General features: G+C 38.2%; 2 protein-coding genes across 2 annotated transcripts; one reads left to right on the top strand and one right to left on the bottom strand.

Moving 5' to 3' along the window:
* Positions 1–8871: 8871 nt before the first annotated feature.
* Positions 8872–17475, bottom strand: LOC134661009 (cytoplasmic 60S subunit biogenesis factor ZNF622). The gene is made up of 6 exons (XM_063516905.1): positions 16838–17475; positions 16422–16622; positions 15789–15943; positions 15219–15359; positions 9568–9696; positions 8872–9001 (listed from the first exon to the last, which is right to left on the bottom strand). The coding sequence occupies exons 1-6, from the start codon at positions 17312–17314 to the stop codon at positions 8890–8892; spliced, it is 1215 nt and encodes a 404-aa protein (XP_063372975.1). The 5' UTR covers positions 17315–17475; the 3' UTR covers positions 8872–8889.
* Positions 17476–18505: 1030 nt separating this feature from the next.
* LOC134661063 (uncharacterized) lies at positions 18506–20473 on the top strand. Its single transcript, XM_063516961.1, has 3 exons — positions 18506–18640; positions 18770–18937; positions 19207–20473. Exons 1-3 carry the CDS (start codon positions 18582–18584, stop codon positions 20462–20464), a joined length of 1485 nt encoding a protein of 494 aa, XP_063373031.1. The 5' UTR covers positions 18506–18581; the 3' UTR covers positions 20465–20473.
* Positions 20474–21881: the final 1408 nt, after the last annotated feature.

The raw sequence follows: 21881 nt of genomic DNA, 5'->3' as shown, positions 1-21881 counted from the left end.
ATGCAGTTTTAAACAAAGCAAAACGGCACTTGTGTGATCGGCCCATTTCCCTGTTTCCGACAACCAATAAGGGCTTATATCGACTAACTGTAAATGCTAAACCTGTCTGAACACAGTGACAACCACAGGATTTTTTTGGGTTATTTCCACCAACTCGCTTTGGTGGTAACTAGTGGGAATTATTTTTCCCAGTAGTTACCAGTGGTAAAAGGTTGGAAAAAAAATCCTAGTAGTTACCACTGATATCAACTTGGTGGTAACTAGTGGGAACAACCCGATTTTTTTTATAAAGTATGGACTTTATAAAAAAAAATCCAATCAGTACCTAAATGTCCCCGTGCACCCGTGCGATGAGTAAATGTAGATCTAAAATGCACAGTTATTTTATTTAATTAGTTGAATTTATTTCAAGGAAATTAGTATTTAAAGACGTATACTTACTTATTAAAAATTTAATTTGTTTGAATTTGAACCACGAATTAATTTTATTTAAACTCCCGATTAAATTAAATTTGTTTTATTTATTACTTCATTTGGTTTTTCTGTACAGTAATACCTATTCAAGTGTACCAAAGTGACTCCATTCGTTCATTATTCTCGTTTGACGTTGCTTGACGTAAATACGTTACGTTTAGTGCCATCGGACTAAATTTTTTAACAGTGTTGGTACTTATGTATGCAAATTTGACACTTAATGCTTACGACATTAAGCTCTTTTCTGTACGAAACATTTATCTTGACTCAAAATTTACGTAAGCGTTTTTATCATCAATGCAAATGGTGCGAAACGTCATTGGGATCCACATTTCTTGACGTTTTTGTTCTGCTTTGTGTGTCTATTTCTTTTATATTAAGTCAGTGACCAATGCTAATTAACTGAGGAACTGAAGCATATTTAATTTGGAACAATTGAAATATAATTAAAATAATGACGCGTTTTCCTTGGTCATTATTTATTTGGAAGCTGCGCACACTTTTGTTGTCTTCATTTCCCTAATCGCTTAGGTACTGCACAAGTCGAGAATATGGTTTATTTATGTATTCGTTTGGAGTTATACCTAACACCTAAAACGAATACCTACGAGTTGTTAGCTGCTCCAGCTCTACTAATGCGATTAATTGAAAAGTCACCATTGCTGACTGATGATGTTAACCTTTTGGACGCCAATGACCGATATATACGCACCGCAGGTCCAACACCAAAGACGTATTAATCGGTCATAGACCACAGAGCAACATAAACCTCGGTGCATATGCATAAAGTTCAATTTCAGTATGGACACTTCGGTGACGTGGCGTCTGAGAGACAGCTTTTGTGTTTGACACGGCGTCGAAAAGGTTAACAATAAGGTAGGTACCCTACTAACAATGTTTTTGTTATCCGTCGCAAGTGATGTTTACTTTTATTTTATTTTATTTTGTTCAATTATCACTGTCAAGTGCGTAAACCGTGCCTACTCGCAGATGGCCAAGATACAGAGGGCCTGCCGCGAACCACGTTCGACGTGTTGCCTCCCTGTCACACTTACGTACGAATTCACAAGTGCGACAGAGAGGCAACACGTCGAACGTGATTCGCGGTAGGCCCTCAGGCCCAGCCTAGTTTGGTCACTGACGTATAGATAGTGTACTGGGTGCCTAGCCAAGATGCTAATCGTTTAAGGCCGAACGAAACGCCACTGTCTCTATCGCACTAATATGGAAGAGTGATAGAGAGAGATTACCGTATCGTTCGCTACGGAGCGAACGATTGGCATCTTGGCTAAAAATAATTGTATACATTATTATACCAATAAAGATAATAATATCTATTTATACCAGGAAGGTACCATATTTATCCACATTCACGTATATTTGTCCACGTTCGCCGTCACTATATAGGGTGACTGCTACAGTTATTGGCAACTACCATAGTAATTGGCCACTCTTAACAATAAGGTTTCAATTGGCTTGTTGCAGGAGGCTAGTGCAGTATTCAAATATGCTTTATCTTGAAATATAATTTTTAAAAAAACAGGGATTAAATAACAAAATAGATACCTAAATAAATCATAAATCTAACCCTAAAATAGCCTGAGGCATTGTTCCCAGGACACTGGCCGCGTACCCCCAGTGAGGCTGAGTTAATTACGTAACTTACAAATATAAAAATCAAATACTTTCTTCTGAGGACAAAAATATCTGCAGTAAAAAGTAGAATAACCCTAGTATAACATATCTTACTGATGAAGTAACCGCAAATCGCCTTGTCTCTTGCGATAACGCTATATAGGTATTAAGTAGGTAATATATGTACCTATACCTACATTATTAATATTATTATATGTACTATCAATTCCATACAAATACAACTAACCTCCAACAAATCTGCAAATTGGCGTAACGGCCCGAATAGCAGTGGGTAATAGAATTTCCTTGATTGAATAGAAGGTAGGTAGGTACTTACTGTAGCGACTTATCGGTTTCCAATTATATTACGTAAACAGGTGCTTTGTGCACGCTCCGTCATACCGTGATCAAGTCAACAATGTACATTATTCTGGTGAGTAGGTAAATCAGAATATGTAGGTAATAACACCATTAATACCAACTAAAATGCCACGCCAATCACTGCTAATGCCAACTAAATATAATTACTGCCTAATCATTTCCTCAGGTATTTTCTTTGATAATCTATACGAATGCGTTGGAAACACGAAATAATACGGAATCAGAAATTCTAAGAATACTTCAAAGGCACCTCGATAAAATACCTGACATTGACTCCAGATACGTCCTCAACGAAGGATTGTCTAAATCTATATCAAAATATTTCAAAGACAAAATAAGCGTGTTACCTTTATTCAAAATGTCAGTGAAGATAGATCGCACGCCTGTAAAGATACCATGGACTGTGGGGGAAAGAGCAGTGAACAAAGTTGCGAAATCTCTCAATAAAACTAAAATCGAGTACAAGTACGTACGTGGATCAACCGCCTCCGGAAGTAATCTTACGTGAAATACTTATACCCAATAAAATGGTGTCAAAATATCGTTACAGTACTTTTTATCTTGTTACGCGTTATTGATTCTTAAAATGTCATTAATTCAGAGCAGAGTTACCAAGGGCGTCGCCAGCTGATTGGCTAAGGGGGAGCATTTGATATGGCCGATGGCCAAGGGGAGGGGGAGGGGCATAGGTACATTTAGTTACAAATTTTATTCTCGGGGGGCAGTTGCCACCCCTTAGCGACGCCCTTGGACCTGACACTAATTGAGATGAATATAGATAAAATAGGTAATGTTTTTTATTTTACCCGCTATGACTACTCCTACGTGAAGTCTTCTACGATCATAGTAACTGAGCTCTTACCGCGAACCCCTTTCGTTCGTTTGCCTATTTGCCTCTCTATTGCTCGAATATGCAAGAGCGATAGAGACCAAACGAAACGAAATTTCGATTATTTTATTTCGCGGTAGGGCTCCTAATATGTAACAGTTACTTTAATTTGTTTTACAAGGCGGCAAAGTTATTGTTTAAGCCCTCGTTAAAATATTGATCGACACCCGAAACCACAGCGAACGCAAACGCAGTTGAGCTTAATAAGAGCATTTCCTTACACATTTGGTAACAAAAAAGGAATGTTTCATACAAACTTTCTTGGACATTTTGGGAAATATGGTGGAAATTGTTCAGCTTCATGTACTTTACCAGCATACCAATTTTTATAGAAATCTAAGATGTGATCGAAATGTACAAATTATTTAAACATGATTAGTTACCTAAGCCGTTTTTGAGGTCACGCTAAAATTCTTCCCTTCTTATTTTGTTTAATATGAAATAAAAAGGGATGCAGGAATAGGCACAGCTTTTAATAACCATTGTTGATATGTACCATAAATGTGAAAGTAACCCTGTATGTCTGTAAACGGACAGACAGGTAAACTGCTGAAGCGATTTAGATGATAACTATTTGGTATGGGGTCAGTTTGAGGCCGGAGAACGAATAGCAATAAAGCATTTTTAAATCGCAAATTCAGCTACAATAAATAAAAACAAAACAATACGGACGCAGCTCAACCGGCACAACGAACGACATGAGTTACGATGCGCTTTGTTCAAACCTTGGAGGATATAATCAAACGGAGACGCCATGTCTGTAATTTTCTGTACAAAACAGTCTGCCGATTTTTGCGGGGGAGGGGAACGTCAAATGTATGCGTAACGTAAAAATAGCCATGTCAGATAAACGTCAGTCCATACATTGTGTATGACCGTTGGCCGCCTATTTTCGACAGAGGGGAAAGCCTGTTAATCGCTACTCCGTTTAGTTGTATCCTCCAAGGTTCAAACCGGCCGCCCGACGTTTGATACTAAGTTTGTTTGACACACCCCAATTTCAATGTTTCGTTTGGAATAAACGACGAATGACAGTATGGCTACCACCAGTTTGACACTGACATATTCGCTAGCGTGTGCGTAACTTACTTTCTAATATGCATCTCGCTTGTACTCGCATATTAGTGCGAGCGAGATGTATAGAATGTAAGTTATGTTAGTTACGCAGACACGTTAGCGAATATGTCAGTTTGACCCGGCTAAAGCAGTCGTGGCACAGAATAAATAATAGTACTAAGTACAGAAGACTCTAACAAAACGCGTCTGTTACGATCAGCACAGATATGGCCACTAGGTGGCGACAGCGCCACGCGCGGCTTATGGCGTTCCCCAAAATTGGGACCGAACGGATGTACTTTTAGCTACCTGTAGCAAAGCGACGAAATCGCGGAGTGAGACACGCCTGGTCGTGGTAAGGCTACAGAATTCGTCTGTGTAAATTGGACGATTACTCACTCACCGTAAAATGTGCCTATTTTCGCCTCACTGGGTAATTGTCAGTTTTATATATGAAAACTATGTCACAACCTACGTGAGCGTAAATATAGTAATGATGGCTATATCTCGGCATATTATCAACTTACCTTACTAGGTATATATGTATATTATAATCATTTTAAAACGTGTCCTCGCCGGGCAAAGATGTGAATAGGTGTTTTCATGTAAATATTTCCCATCATAACAGATCCGAGTCCTGCGGAAGGATTCAGATCTATCTTTCTACTGACTTTAGTTATTGTTCACAGGTATGTTGAAGAGATATTCAAATTGGCCAAATATATTGCAGCACACTTTTCTTACCCCATAAATAAGCGAGTATTGCGATACATTTGGCCAGGATCAGATTTATACCTACGGCGTTTTGGCCAATGTTGCCGCTTTTAGACTTGTACAATTATAGCATGATCTATGCTTATACTTTGTTGTTATTACTTTCTGTATTATACTAACATAGACTAAGGCATTGTTACTAACAACTTTTTATTGGCCACAGGCTTGAATTAAGGAATATTTAATTTAATTTAAGAGATAAAATGCCCACCAGTTGTAAAATAAAATAACGTGTAAAAAAGGATGGTTATGATGAGTAAAACAAGCTTTGATAATTATGATCTATTTAGAATATTTCGTGGTTAATTACATAATTATGTATTTACAAAACGTATATTTTGTTAAAATATGAATAACTATTCAGAGGTAGACATTTTGCTATGCATTCCGTTGTGAGGGACATTCAGGGCAGCATATTTAAAGACTTTGTTTAAGGAACAAAAGTTTAAGAGCCAACAGGAGTGGTCATTTCTCCATACAAATGTACTCGACTGTTTCCTCCGTGGGTTTTGAAGCTAGAGCAATGATTTTTTCAACACAGATTAATATTGTCAATATCTGTGTCGGACCGTTTTGCTTTTTTTGATATTTTTGTTTTTTAAGGCGCTAGAGCCCTTCAAAAATGGCCAAAATAGCCTAATTGACTATGCCGCAATGAGAGGCGTGGTATTCAAAACTGATATCAATTAGCGAAAAAATCAAAACGGTCCGACACAGATAATTTCATAATCATTTAGATTTAAAAATTTGGTTACAATTGGTTAAGTTTTGGAGGAGGAAACAGTCGAGTACGAAACCTCGATTTTTGAGACTTTTATGCAGGATTTTTCGCCTTGTCCTTATCGCACTAGTTTTAGGAGCCGCTTCCGTTAGCGAGACGGGTATATTTACCTAAAATATTTATATCTCAGCTCCTGTTTAGTCTTAAAATGTGAAATTAAATGTTTCCATAGATATCAAAACCAATGAGGGGTTAATTAACGAAGGCTACTGTGAGTCAGTACTAATTTGTCAAATCAGCACGTACAGTCAGCGGCAAATACTTTGTAGCAACCAAAGTAGCCAAATAGTTCGGTACACCATATATTTAGTATGGTGTACCGAACTATTTGGACACTTTGACTGCTACAAAGTATTTGACGCTGACTGTACAGTGACTGCAATAAATTTTACACAACGAAGGCCGCAGAAATAAACACAGTAGTACTGAATAAAGTACATTATTTAGAGATAGATATATTTATTTGGATACCAGTATGTTACATAGGTACATATTGGACCCTGGAATATAGCAAAACAATGTTAATGAAATATTGCATTCCATTTCCTAAATAGCCCAAAGACTATGTGTAAGTAAATTATCTTCACACGTTAGTTCCCTGTTTCCAAGAATATTCCCGTGGAATTGGACCAGTCAGTTTTGTAATAACACCGATAAGTTCTGGTTTTAAGCCTCGATAATTTTGTAAATTGTAAAAGATAATAATGAAACGTTTATTTTAAAAATTCATAATCTTTAATATTGTCCGAAAGACGAGAAATTAAATTATTAACGTAATAAAAAATCGACGGCACATTAGTAGGTGTAGTTTCGTGAGTCGCTAAAACATACTGCACCGGCCGACTAATAAAATGTCACCTCCGTAAATATTTATCATATCTGGGGGCACTACCGTGCCCTCGCCAAGACGAGCAAAGCGAGGCGCAAGGGCACTACCTGCCTTTTCTCGAATAGTATATTCAGGGTACGGATCAAACGGAGGACCTTATTTCACCCCATTTATGTGCAGTGAAAATCATTGAAATCTGGCTCCAAACAGTGATAATAATAACCATCATAACAGATTCAGACAAATCTGGTTAATATGTTAGCTGCAGACAAAAGTGACCCCGCTGCATAGAAGTTTGTATGCCAAGGCGCTAAGCGAATAGTATTGCTGACTTACATAGGTCTCCTGGCTAATATCTTGTAAGGCCACATTCCACTTACATTCATAGTTTTTATTCAGAATGAAAACATGATTGATGAAATGATGATCACGGACCACAGGACCGGACCATATGGGCCTTCGTGTGATCCCTAGAAGCGACACCGTATATAGGGTATTTGACATTTTTTTATAAATGATATCAGTTTGTTTTGAGGATCAAATGTCTGTATGGGACCCATTGTCTTAAAGCAATACAAAAGTCACAAATGACGGTCAAAGTCTGGCACCCGCACTTTACTGACGAAACGCTTCTAAGAAAATGACAATACATCGAGACGTCACCATGTAACGTTAGAAGAAGTTTCAATGTATGGAAAATACATCGTTACGTCACCATGTAACGTTAGAAGAAATTTCAATGTATGGAAAACACGGAAATTGCGATTTTGTCGGTGAAATATTGCGTTTAGGTATATTGTTGCTATACAATTTTTTTTTATATAAAATGCAAGGTATCGAATGGTACCATTATTTTTTTCCTATTTGGAAGTTATTTTTTTTATATTTTTGTTAAACTTTTTGGTCTTGTATTTTTTTTTATTCCCGTATATGGTTTAAGTTTCACAAATTGCTCATTTTCTATCTATTTAACTAGATTTAGTTATAAAATTCAACATATGTCAAATACCCTATTATGGAGTGCTACGGTAACAACCGAGAGACACATAGTTTATTTTATCATCAAAATGATCTTATATATTAATTATTGCATCATTATAGAACACAAGTATTTATACGTACATATTCTACCTCCATAGTTCTGTAACTTTCAGGTAAGTTCAGTAACTTGACAATACGTTTCGTAGTTATTTTTAAGCAACATGAATTAAAACGTTTGTCAAGCAGTGGACGTCTTTCGGCTGAGATGATGATTAATTAAAACAACATACAGCGTGTTTCATCCAAATGGGACAGTGAAGGTCATTTAAGTCCATAAATATTTGGTATAAAATATACGTAGGTTTCATAAGATGATTGTGATAAAAACAAATGAGGTTATAATATTCCTCTATATTCAATTGTTTCCTATGATGATTGGTACGGTCTAAATTTTAGTCTACCTATATGAAATATACACGGGAACTTTACAAGCGTTTCGTCGCGTCACATAAACGCGCAGTGTGTAACCGTTGCAATGAGCTGACGTATCGCTTAACTGAGACGGTTCGTATGAATTCATTATGGATGACTATGGTGTGGTTGAAAACATGGATCTGTACAACTGATTTGTTTCGTACTACAATAATATAAATATTTATTGCGTAAAAGTCTGACTTAAGTAAAAATTATGTTCTATTTTTACATTTGTGTTTGTTGGAAGAATAAGTCCCAAACAAAGGTACCGACTATACTATAAAACCACCTGCTACTACCATATAAACGGTCCCAGTTAAGTGGTAAGGTTGTTGTATAACACTAACGTGGAAGAGACGTCGTGCTTCTAGCGCTTTTCGCCGTGGATAAGGCATTAGTCACGTTGCGACAACTACATTGTCGACACTCGAGTGACTGAGTGGAAATGTGTAACAGTTTTGAATGATTCACGGTTAGTTTCACTAGACTTATATCGACCGGGATATGAACCGTGATTACCTTTTGTATTGTTTTTGAGCTCCCGATATTAAATAAACAATACAAAAGGTAATCACGGTTCATATCCCGGACGGGTCCCGGTAATAGTGGGGCAGGTTAGAAGTTGACTTGCGCGCGGTAATGTTTCTGGAACTTGTTGCTTCTGAGGGAGAGCTTCATCTGCCACTTGGCCTGCACGCGCTTCATGAAGTGGATGTCGCGCGCGTTCCTGCAAACACCACAACCGTCTAACATTAGCAAACTTACTAACAAAATATACCAAAAATACCAAATAGTATTGTGATGGCGATATTTATCGTGATAGTTAAATTCAATAATTATGGAATTGATTATAACCGTTTATAATTTGATCTACGCTTACGCCTGTAGCGGCGACCGCCATACATTTGTAAGAAACAGATGCACGGCAGTCTAATGTCGGCTTAAGGGCCAGAGGGTCTACCGCCAACATCGGAAAATCGAAAAACGTTATCTGTCTCTCTACCGCTCGCACATGCAAGAGCGATAGAGAGGCAGATAACTATTATCGATGTTTGGATGTTGGGGGTATCTCATTAACTGTATACCGATACAGGTGTCACTCATGAAAATTACGTTCATTCCATTTGTGCCAGCTTTCGTGAATCAACCCGTACGTCACGCCTCTTAAATTGAACGCACCATCGTTTAACTTATTGGAATGCATGAAGGTTATTTTATTCAACTGTATATAACCGTGCGTGTCTGTAGACGTGTTTGGCGGGTAAGGTGTTAACCTAGGAAGTTATAGCTTACTTGGCAGCGAGCGCCTGGTCGCGCGGCGCCCAGCCGAGCGCGCGGTACACGCCCAACAGCCGGTGCAGCTTGCGGTCTGACTTTTTCACCAGCGCCCCGCTGCTGTGCGTCAGGTTTTGCTTGTAGTACCTGGAAACAAGCTTACTGCTTACCACTCTACTTAGTCTACTTCGACACAGACGAACAACTTTCAATGTAGTAGCTGTAATTATGTGATCTTTATTTATTGGAGTCATTTCACATATCACCTCTACGACAACATCACTACACCTTATAAAACGAAGTCCCCCGCCGCATCTGTCCGTTTGTGTGTATGTATGTATAGAATATACGTCAGTACCCAATTAAAAATACACCCATGTGCGATTGTGCGCTGGACTCGCACCCTTAGTAAACATTTCATAATGTGGTGTCTGTGTACTCTGTGGTCAATAATTACTTGCTAGGGGCTTGCTTTAATCATTATTATTCTTTAAGACTTCGTTTTATGTAAACAAGTAAAACACACTTCACACACTTGCTTAAATACGAGGGCTGTTTGATAAGTACCCGTTTTCCAAATGTATTAATATCACGGGCCGAAAATATGTATACAGTCGTTTTAAGCCATTTTTCAGAGGTGGGAAAATTTAAAAAAAAACAGCATTCTTTTGTTTTTTTCTCATTTGACAGCGATTCAGTGAAAGCGTGAATAGCGATGTGACGAGTCCACTTTTTTTCAATTCGAATCATTCGAATTGATTCGGCCGCTGATTCGAACTCAAAATCGAGTTGACTCGACTCGACGATTCGCGCGGTTCGCGACAAGGTCACAGGCACAGGCGCGGAGCGAGTTGAGACGGCGAGTTACGCGGCAGTTATTGTAAAAAGAACCTTCAGGGCACGGAATTAAGGTTTATTTTTGAATGGCCATACTAGCAGTAAGCTCGAGTTGGGATACTTGGGATGACGAATCAAGCGGCAGTTGTAAAAATAACCTTCGAGTCACGGAATTAAGGTTTATTTTTGAATAGTCATAGTACCAACTCGAGTTGAGACGGCGAATCGAGCGGCAGTTGTTGTAAAAAGAGCCTTGGGGCTACGGTATTAAGGTTTATTTTTGAATGGCCTTAGTAGCAGTGTGATAGCGTTGACTCGGCTCGGCGAGTTAGCGAATTGGCGATTCATTCGCCGAGTTAGCTAGTGGTCGAGTTGATTCGAATTGCCAATAGTCTTGATTCGAATTAACTCATCTGTAGGCTGATTCGAATTATTCGAATCAGATAACTCGACTCGCCCATCGCTAAGCGTGAACTTAAAATTGTGAAAATGGAGAAAGAGCAGTATCGGTCTGTAATTAGATTCTTGTTTTTGGAAGGAAAAACATGTGATGAAATAAAAGTAAGAATGCAAGCGGTTTACCATGAATGTGCTCCTTCTATGACAACCGTCAGATACTGGTTTAACGAGTTTAAGCGGGGGAGAACAACCGTCTTTGATGAGGATCGCCCAGGCCGCCCAATTGAGGTGACTACAGACGATATGGTTAAGAAAATTGAAAATATCGTTTTAGCCGACCGCCGAATTGAACTTCGAGAAATCGTTGATGCTGTAAATGTTCCAATCGAGCGGGTACAAAACATATTAGAAGAAAAATTGGGTATGAAGACAGTATCGGCGAGGTGGGTGCCGCGTTTACTCACGGAGGAGCAAAAACGGAACCGACTGACTACTTCGGAGCAGTGTTTGGCCTTGTTCAAACGTAACCCGAAGGAGTTTCTGCGTCGTTTCGTGACCGTAGACGAAACGTGGGTCACCACTACCCCCCGGAAATGAAAGGGCAGTCGAAGCAGTGGATTTTACCGGGTGAACCTGCGCGAAAGATAGCAAAAATCGTTCCATCGGCTGGAAAGGTCATGGCGACCGTTTTTTGGGATTCGCAGGGTATTATACATATTGAGTTCTTAGAAAAGGGGAAAACGATAACAGGGCAGTACTATGCCAATTTATTGGATGAATTTGACGCTGGGTTGAAGGACAAACGACCCCATTTAAAAAATAAAAAAGTACTGTCTCATCACGACAACGCACCAGCTCATTCGTCTAGAGTTGTGATGGCTAAATTAACACAATTACGCTACGCCCTATTGCCTTACCCCCCCCCGTATTCTCCAGATTTGACCCCATGCGATTTATTTTTGTTTCCCAACCTGAAAAAATGGCTCGGTGGTAAGCGATTTGGATAAAATGACGAAGTCATTGCCGCCACAGAGGCCTATTTTAATGACTTTCCGAAATCATACTTTTTGGATGGTTTATTGAAGCTTGAATATAGGTGGAACAAGTGTATAGAGTTAAAAGGAGACTATGAAGAAAAATAAATGCATATAAACAAAAACAACTGATTATTTTTTTCATAAACGGGTACTTATCAAACAGCCCTCGTAGCTACATATTGCCTAAAACACTAAAACTAGTACTGCTTTCACTGATTTCACAAAATCACAACTGCGCATACATCCATCATCTTCCGAAGCTAATCTATATATATAAAATTGAAAAACCAGAACGGGATAAAAAACGAGGGAAAAAGCGAGATAGCGCCTTACAAATTTCTAAAAAAGTTTTTGACACGTTTCTCGAATACGACGCACGTATGATAAGAAAAAACTGTTCCAATCTATTATCTAAATATGAGAATAGAACTAGAGCATAAAAACTGTCGCTTTCGATGCGTATTTAATTTACAATAAGCAAAAGAAATTTTCATAACAATCTTCATTTTACGACAATCGGCCATTTTCGGCAACTCTCGGTTGATTTCGTTTCGGTGGTGCTACAGACTAGACGAAATTATTCGTAAGTTAAAGTAACCTAAATTATGTTTGTCATGTTGGTATACAGTTATTTCGGAGTTTTTTTACACGAAGTAAAATAAAAGGTGCTGTCAACCTCAACCTCAGTCTATGCATATATTATACTACTCTTTGGTCTATGCCCATACGAGTGACTTATGCCATATATGACTTATCAATCAAAATAATATTATCATATTATTAATAATTTGTATTTTGTTGTTTTAAATTTCTTTTTGAGTTATATTATTCAGATTGACTTTCACAGCTTCGGCAAACATTGTCATTCGTCCGGGGAACGGGCCGCCGAGATGGGCCAAGAATACAAAGTTGATAGCAAGTTATAATGTAGGTACTTAGATAAAGTGCATGTTCAGATATTTTTGAGCGACCTGATGAAAATAAGCAAATGTACAGTCAGCAGTCAGCCAAATATCGTAATATAACTTTGTCGCCATAGAAATAAGGATGTGTTCCGATATAGTGGCGAAATATTGAGACAATAGCGGCTATGCTTCAGTGGCTCGGATACGAGAGAATGGAAGAGGATCGTGCCGTGAGGAGAGCCTACTTGGGACAACGAAATGGGAGACGCTCGATCGGACGTACTAGGTACCGCTGGAACGATGTAGTTGCTCAAGATCTGCTCAACCTCGGCCATGGCGACTGGCGAGAGTGACCTAGAAACATGGCGTGATCTGGCGTCACCGTCGCCGTAGTAAGTAATGTTAAAATCCAGAAAAGGAAATGGGGACTACCCACGTTTGTATGAAAAGGCGATTTATGGGCGGTGGTCGTCCATATTTCGTCCGTCCTTAAAGCGGAAACTAATCTAATGAACATTTTTGCAACTAGGCTTATAAAAATAATTAATTTTTTTATGTTGAAACAAGTTTTAAATAAATACCTACGTAGATGAAAAAAAACAATCTTGAGTGCCTTTTATCAAATCACATAATTTGCGAATTAAGTTATCCAAATAACGGCTATACAAATAAGAAATACCTATCACAGTTATAAACCCTGGCAGGGTTGAATACATAATAATGTCGGTATAACTAAACATAAGACAAACTCTTTATTTCATTTACGCGAGTGGAGCTGCGGGCCCGTCTAGTAAATACTAAATTCATACAGAAAGTGCTGAATAAGGGTATAACAGAAATAATGTAATGTACTTTTATCTCCTATAATTAGTTAAAATATAATGCGTGAGTAAAGTGTTCCGTTCTTTGTTGTGACTAAATTGATAAGAACTTACGTGTTACGCAATAGATACATAACAGTGTGTAACAAAATTACTGACACATACAATAACATTTACTTGAATGGGTAAATTAGTAATTGAATTATTAATTAATTAACAGATGGTAGGAGTTCCTGGGAATGGAATCCTGTCCAAATCTAATTTAACTGGCATGATGATTAAGCATTTCAAGGTGTCAATCAAGTGTCAATGAAAAGCAAATTTTATATGCGTTTTTGTAAACGATACCCACATATGCAAGCAGAGATTTGCGTAAAGTGTTTTTTACCGATCGTCGCCAAATGTTTGGGAGCCCCTGTTTTATACAGAGGTGCGCAGAGAGTAGCTTTGCAGACTGTATTTCTTTTTATATTATAGAACACACAAGAGCGTAGCAACGAATTATAATCGTTTTTCATCCATCCCTTAGAATGCACTGCGATTAATTTCTTGCGGTTTCAGAACCGCAATAAGTGTAACGTTCGGCATGCTTCATAAGCGCACGCACTTGAAAGTTTGAAATCGCAAGAAATTAATCGCAGAGCGCTCTGCGTGGGTTTAATCCCAATGACCAATCGCAAATGCAGAAGAGTTTACAAGGAAAATGGACATGCAAAAATATAAGGGCAATGTTGCTTTAACTCCACACTGATGAACCAAGTCACTTGGTCCAAGTGTGAGCTCGAGACGAAAGTAAATAATGAGGATTAACGCTAGAAGCGTAGCGGAGATGGTGCTGCAATTGATTATAAATACGTATCATTACATACGCCAAATCCAAATAAATATAAACTTACTTTTTTATGTTCCTGACAGTTAACATCATGTATAAATTGTGGGTTTTTAAGCATCAGATTACACGTCAAAAGTAAAACTTGTCTAAAAGCTTAACAAATAAATATATATCGCTATATGTAGAACAATTAGGCTGTAGATACTTGAACGCATTTTTTGTGGCATACTTTTGGCGCGTTGTTTTATACTCTAATATTGATGCTGACTGTATAATTGTATATGTATCAGTTTAGAAAATGATCAATAATTATTATTTCTATACCTAAACAGCAAAGCACACATTATATAAAGCAATACCTAAAGAATAACACAATAAGAAAATAATTATAATATCGACAATTCGATATTATACATTAGGCAGGCACGAAATTCATATGGTAAAATTACTAATAATTATAATACACTCTTTTGATTGCCTGCTTTGTTTGAAACACTTCACTGGTCTCGCCATTTTGCAACACAGGCACTCAACAGTTCACAAAATGAGTTTAATAAATTACTGCTCAAGTGCACTCTACTGTGACTACTATAATAAGACGTTTAAACGGTAAAAGTATATAAAGTACCTATAGAGGTATAGGCAAACTTTAATATGCATTATTCCTAGGGAAATGGGACTAGAATAATTAGCACTTGGAGCATCAATAATAATATTAATAATGTACGCTCTTTGGTGGAACGACACATAATAATTACAACAGACATGTGACATGTTTTAATAGGTAGTGACCTATTAAAACATGTCACATGTCTGTTGTAATTATTTTGTATTATACCTCATAAGTGACCGATGACCAACAGTAACACCTGATGGTAGCACCAACTGGAAATCGTCACCTTCCAGTGTCGACGGGCCTTCCACCTCCTCATCTACATCCATGTCTTCATCCTCTTCCTTCTGATCGGGGTAAGAGGCACTGTAATAAAAAAATGTTTTACATGACCATATCTAGACATTCAGAAAAGTGCTATATGAGGAGAGTCCGTTTTTACTGATGGTTTCCTCTCTGAAATGTGACACATTAGCAACCCTATCAAACCGAATTATCGAGACTTGATCAACTCTACAGTAGGGTCATCTTATCCCATGCCAGTCCTCTGGTTGTATTGACACTTAAAAAATCTAGTGCCGTGTGGTGCCGGCATCAGAAAAGAATAGCACCACCCCATCACGTCCCGTGGGTGTCGTATTAGGCGACTAAGAAAAAACTGGCGACAGATATGCATATGAGCAAGGCTCGCCCGTATCCTTAGCGGGGTCCTTGCTCACAAGAGCTGTGCGCGCGCCACATCGAAAAAAAAACTTAAAAAATCTAAAAAAAAAAGAGAACAGGTCAAATGTTTACCTATAATCATAATAGTCTGCATATTCTGCCAAAGCCACACCTTCATGTAGTATCTTGCAGTGGCCTTTGTCCACCATATGTCCACGGGCAGCTTCCATCGAGTAGAATGTACGACCAGTCTCATTACACCAAAGGCACATATATCCTTGAGAGATCTGAAATAATATAGTACATTATACTCATATCAACTTATCAACTCGATCATGTTCATGGACCAGCAAGGGCAGGTTGCACACAACCATCCATAAATGTTTATGGGATGACAACTACCACTGCATTTAATGTTGACCAGATTGGTAAAATACTCAGGGAAATAACTATTATATTTACTATTACCAGTTTTATTTACGTCTTTGTAATGATCTGTGTGGTCATGGATAATAAGCAGGCAAGGAATTTTTACTACCGATGTTGTATGTATCTAGTAGTCATCAAGCCATAGATAACTGAATAGTAGTGTTTTGCATGTGTATGTCTAATTTATTTAGGATTTTTTTGAAATGAATATGAATTCCTAGTCACCAAAAATTTGCAAAACACAAAAGTTTTATTTTATTTACTAAAATGATAACACCCTCTACATGTGTGTAATCTACATAGAATATGTAAATGAACACATGTTGAATGAGTTACCTTCTCTCCTAAGTACAGAAGTAGACCTCTGACATCAACACAGTACTCCACATCGGGAATGAAGAATGAATGTGCCTCAGACATGTGTTTTAAATTCTTCACCATGCTCTTGCTGTGGTGAGAGCAAAACAGACAATCTTGTGGCTTGATGAGTGAATCACTACCTTTAATGCGGCATTCATCCCACTCATCAGAATCAAGCTGAAAACAAAAATTATTCAAATAAGTACAATTTATAAATAATTTGATTTTGTTGTAAAAAGCTGATTTGTGGCCAAAATAAGCTGGATATGATATCCAATATTTGGTTTAGGGTCTCATTCAGACTGATGGGCCCTGACTATGCGTTGTGATTGCATTCCTGCCATGCCTGAAGATCAGAAGGTGCTATTGTTTAGTGTACAAGTTGAGTATACCTCCTCTATTTCTGACGCTGTTTCGGCATCTTCGTCTCCGGACCCATGGGTATTGACAAGTGTAAACTTAAGCCTGTCATCAGAGCTTTTAAGTGAGACAGCTGCCGCTGCAGCTTCCGGCGCGTCTACCTTTACGAAACTATCGGTGTCAGAGTGGTTACTGTGGTCAGACACGTCCTTAGCTTTCTCTTGCGCTAACTTGTGCTTCTTGCTGTTCAGGTGGTTGTTGTAGGCGTTAGTCGTATTGAATAACTTTGAGCAACACTTGCAATAATGTGAATCATCACGTTTCTCGTCCTGCGCTTGCTCCCTGTGTTCCTTCACTCGCGTTTCGAACTCTTCCAACGTTACAGAGGGAATCGTGGCAACCTTCCTCTTCAAATTATATCGGTGCCAGTCGGACTTGTAATGCTCCCGCTGTAATTCTGGGCTTTTGAACAACACTTGGCAGGTGATGCACGAAAATGAATCAGGCATGGTTATCACGATAAGAAAGATCACAGCTCTATGAACACTTAAGGGTAGAAGTGAAAATTATTTGCAAATGAATTATTTCAAAGGACCTAAATGAACACGCTTATCGTATGGAACTATGGAATGATAAGGTCAACGTGGTTGGTACAATGTCGTAGTAGACCAAGTAGCAGCAGTAGCCCACAAAATAATTTAAAACGTAGATTTTTTTAAAGTAGTTCCGTCATTCATATATCGTTACCGTTTCTTTTCACGGGGTTTTAGCATGATAGAAAGAGACATACATATCGATAACGTACTATTGGTACAAAAGACTTGGTTTACACAAGGTTTACACAGTTGGCGAATAGTCATAACACACTACTATACCGAACTAAGGTCGCGGTGCGGTGCGGTAGTGTGTTATGGCTATAAGTATGGTAACATCAGAGGGCCTAGCGTGAGTATTATATTCTTTGCTTTGGCTCGAAAGACTCTTGCTCATAATACCTATTCGTTTTATTCCTATGGGGGAAAATCGTACAAGTATTGTATTGGCTACCGAAGAACTACGATCGTGTAAATTAAGCATATCCGTGGAAGCTTCTGTCACTTCTGTCTACCATTTAAAAGCGGTTTATAGGCAAATTAGACTCTCGTGCGAGCCACGAGATGAGCCGCGAGCCGAGCCACGAGACGAGAGTGTAAGCGGTGGGCTCGCGGCTCGTCTCGTGGCTCGCAAGCTCGTCGAGCTAATATAATTTAAACACTAACGGTACGGCATAAGGTTTATAACCGAATGACAAGCCGAACGCGAGTGTAAGCGGTGGACTCGCGTCTCGTGGCGCGGCTCGCGGCTCGTCTCGTGGCTCGCGCGAGAGTCTAAATTGGCTATTAGACTCGCGGCTCGCGGCGCGTCTCGTGTTGGTCTCGTGGCTCGCCTCGACACACTCGCGTTCGGCTTGTCATTCGGTTATAAACCTTATGCCGTGCCGTTAGTGTTTAAACTATATTAGCTCGATGAGCTTGCGAGCCACGAGACGAGCCGCGAGCCCACCGCTCGTGACTCGCGCGAGAGTCTAAACGGCTAAGTGAAGATATGGTCCTGTCAAAGACGTCAAAATCCATTGACGGATCTGATCATAAATGACATTTCATTGATTGATTACATTCTCTGTTTGCTGCATGAAGAATATTCTAAGTGAAGTATCCTGTCCGTAAAGTTGATAAAGACTGTAACATAACGTAGGTTCTTTGTTTTCTTTTTGGTACTTTACAAGTGTAAAGGAAAATGTCTATTATGTTGGAACCTGACGAGGTAGACGATGGATACTTTACTCCAGTCGCAAGGTAAACATTACTATAAATTATAATAAATTGTTTCTAACCAACGGTGAAACGGTGAATGTAGGGTAAATACGCCCCTGAGAATGTCGAGTGCTTTTAGTTTGTGTGTCACCTTTTAAATACCTGTTTCAGTACCACCTTGGCAAGCATTTTTAAAGAAGATTCCAGTAATGATGCAGCAGTTAATCCTTCCCTCAAATACAAACCTCCTCAACTAAAGAAGACAGAAGAGAGTAGTAAGCCTGATGACGCCAGTACTTCACAATGTGTGTTTTCATGCTCCATCTTCGCTTATGAATGGTGAGTTACATTTTTGGGTTTTATTACAAGATAATGAATAGTTGAAGAATGCTGCCACGCGACCCATCTAATGATTAATTAGCAACTCAACAAACACATTGATTTTAGTTACACTACAATAGTAGTTAACACTCACTTTGATGTGCCGCCAATGCTAATTTCTTTGTACAATTACATTTTAGGACCTGTAATTAATAAAATAGCAGGCATGTGTTTTACATAATCTGTTATCAAAATGGCATTTCAATCATATAAATGGTTTATTTCAGGGTACAAGGAACCCACAAATGTAAAGGGAAGGTTGGTTTTGCTTTGATGAAAATAGTAAAAAGTGGTTTGTGTAAAATGATACTTTACAGCCCAGATAAATCTACACTATCCTGCACTACAATCACACCACAGCTAGAAGTAACTATGTCATCAGGCGCCATGATATCATACTATGATGATCATAAAAAATATTGGGGGTTGTGTTTTAATGACAAAAATATTGAAAGAGTCAAAGAACTATTAAAAAAAGAAAATGTTGCTATAAAGCCTTACATAAGTCCTGAATTTAAACCTGAGGTAGAAATACTTGAGAGTGAAGAAGCCACTGATGATACTGGAAATAACAGTACAACAGAGGATAGCACTGCCATGCATGCCACGTCACAGATTGATAAAGCCTCTATTCTGAACAGGATTGCTAATGTAGGCCATGCAATATTACCATCATTACCAGGAAGTTCTGTAAAAAAAACAACTTCAATAGAAGTAACAAATACTCCCAACAGGCATGATTCAGCAGATCAATCAAAAGTTTTACCAGATGTCAGCATTAAGAAAGAACATGATAGTACATCAATGCCAGAAACCAATAAAAGTATTGCAGTACAGACAGGTACAAATAATGTTGAAGCAAATAACAGGAATGAATGTGGTCCAACAACAGTAACAAGTGTACCTTTAGTCAATAATCAAATATTTACTTATGTAAATGGATATATGGTACCATTGCATATGCAGGTGCCTGTCATAGATAATATTAATGGGGCAAACACTTGTGCAGAAATAGAACTCATCATACACAAACTTACTCATCTAAAGAGTGTTGTAAGGTCAATGGAAACAAAACAATCACACAACATGGAAAAGTCCCAAAGTGACCAAGTTTTTAAGAAAATATCTGATCTGGAACAGTTGATCAGAGAAAAGGATGAAACTATTAAGCACCTTGAAAATGTTAAGCAGGAACTAGCTGACCGTGTGAATAACTTTAATGAACAAGTACAAAAAACCAACCAAGATTTAGAAAGGAATACAAAGATTCTTGACAATGAGGAGTATATGCTCATAAACAGAAAGATCAAAACTCTTATGAACAATACATTCCATTCACTTGCCTGCAACTTTGACAATGAAGTTAATTATACTGGGAACTATGTAAAAAGAATATTAGCAGCTGTTATAAAAAAAAATACAATTGACTCATTAGTAAATTTGTTTCCCAATGATGCAAGTAATTCAAACAAAGGAAATGATTAAGCTAATTTAGGAAATCGAAACATTTGAAACTGTAAAACTTATAAAAGTATATTTAAATTTTTGGTCAATCTTAAAATTCAAGGGTGCCTTTCAGATTTCATCCCCATCTTATGGGAAAAATACTCACACAGAAAAAACTCATGGTGTGCCACATGACAATGACACAGTAAGGTGACCGAATGAGATTATAAATAATACAGTTCAAAATAATTCAAAGATAGGGAAGTGCAGCACTGAAACTGTAAGCAATAAGTATTTTAAGTCTAGGCTAAGGAATAACATGTATTCAAGATTTTTATTGATTATTACAGGCTATTTAAAGTAATAAACTGTAATTTTTATATAGCTGGTCAACCAAATCTTGACAGTAAAAAAAGGCGCGAAATTCAAATTTTCTATGCTACGATATCCCTTCGCGCTTACATTTTTAAAATTTGCCGCCTTTTTCTACTGTCAAGATCTGGTTGACCAAGTATATGTTTTATGTTTAGGTATGAACCTAACAAAAAAATTCATTTTGTTTCATTCAAATTGTTATTATATCAATAAATTCTAGTACAAATCCAGGACATAAATATTAGGTTGAATAGAGATGTCTTACATTTAATAGGTTTTAGAGTCTGTTCGTAAAAAGAAGAGTCCACATGAAATTCTCAAGAGGCCCGCGTCAGTAAAGATCGGTTTTCCTAGGATAGCGGTGCCGTCATATAGCGACCGTCTCCATACAAAATAATACTGTTAAATATGGATGTCGTAGTATTTGTATGGAGACGGCCGCTATATGACCGCACTGCTATCCTAGGAAACCAGAGCATTAGGGTGGTATTCCATCTGGTCAATATCTTAGTCCAATACGCATTGCGTCTCACCTCTCATTTCCCAGTGGCTCCAATATGAGTCCGAATTGTATGGATTTGAGAGGTCCTGGGAAACGAGGGGTTAAGCAAATTGTGAAACACGCAATGCGACAAAATGATTGGTCAGGTTAATTGTTGCCCACCAATAAGGGGAATTAAAAAAAATTGCCCTCCCCGCCACTCATACGGCTCATACCCAATCCATCATGAATCTAGTATTAAACTGGATTGGGCATGAGTGGTGGTGATAACTGACAGAACGGGATAGTCTTATGTATCTTTCAGTAGGAGTAGCAGCGAAAGCGCTATTATTGTTTGTCCTTGTCACAGTCTCACATTTTTTTTATTCCCCACCATAATTTAGTACGGATTATGGCAAATAAATTCGACCAATCATAGCGTCGCATTGCGTATGTTTTGTCCCTCACGGAGGCACGCGTAGACCACTTCTATAGGATGCTACCTTTTATGGTATTTACAGACGGCGGTACCGGACCGCGTCATGTCAAAATAAAGCTGTGGTATTATTTTGATGTCTTTGAACGCACCTTTAACATTCT

The sequence above is a fragment of the Cydia amplana genome, chromosome Z (genome assembly GCF_948474715.1).
Source record: "Cydia amplana chromosome Z, ilCydAmpl1.1, whole genome shotgun sequence".
Classification (NCBI taxonomy): domain Eukaryota; kingdom Metazoa; phylum Arthropoda; class Insecta; order Lepidoptera; family Tortricidae; genus Cydia; species Cydia amplana.
Note: the sequence above shows the minus strand (reverse complement) of the source record. Positions and strands in the feature narration are given on the sequence as shown.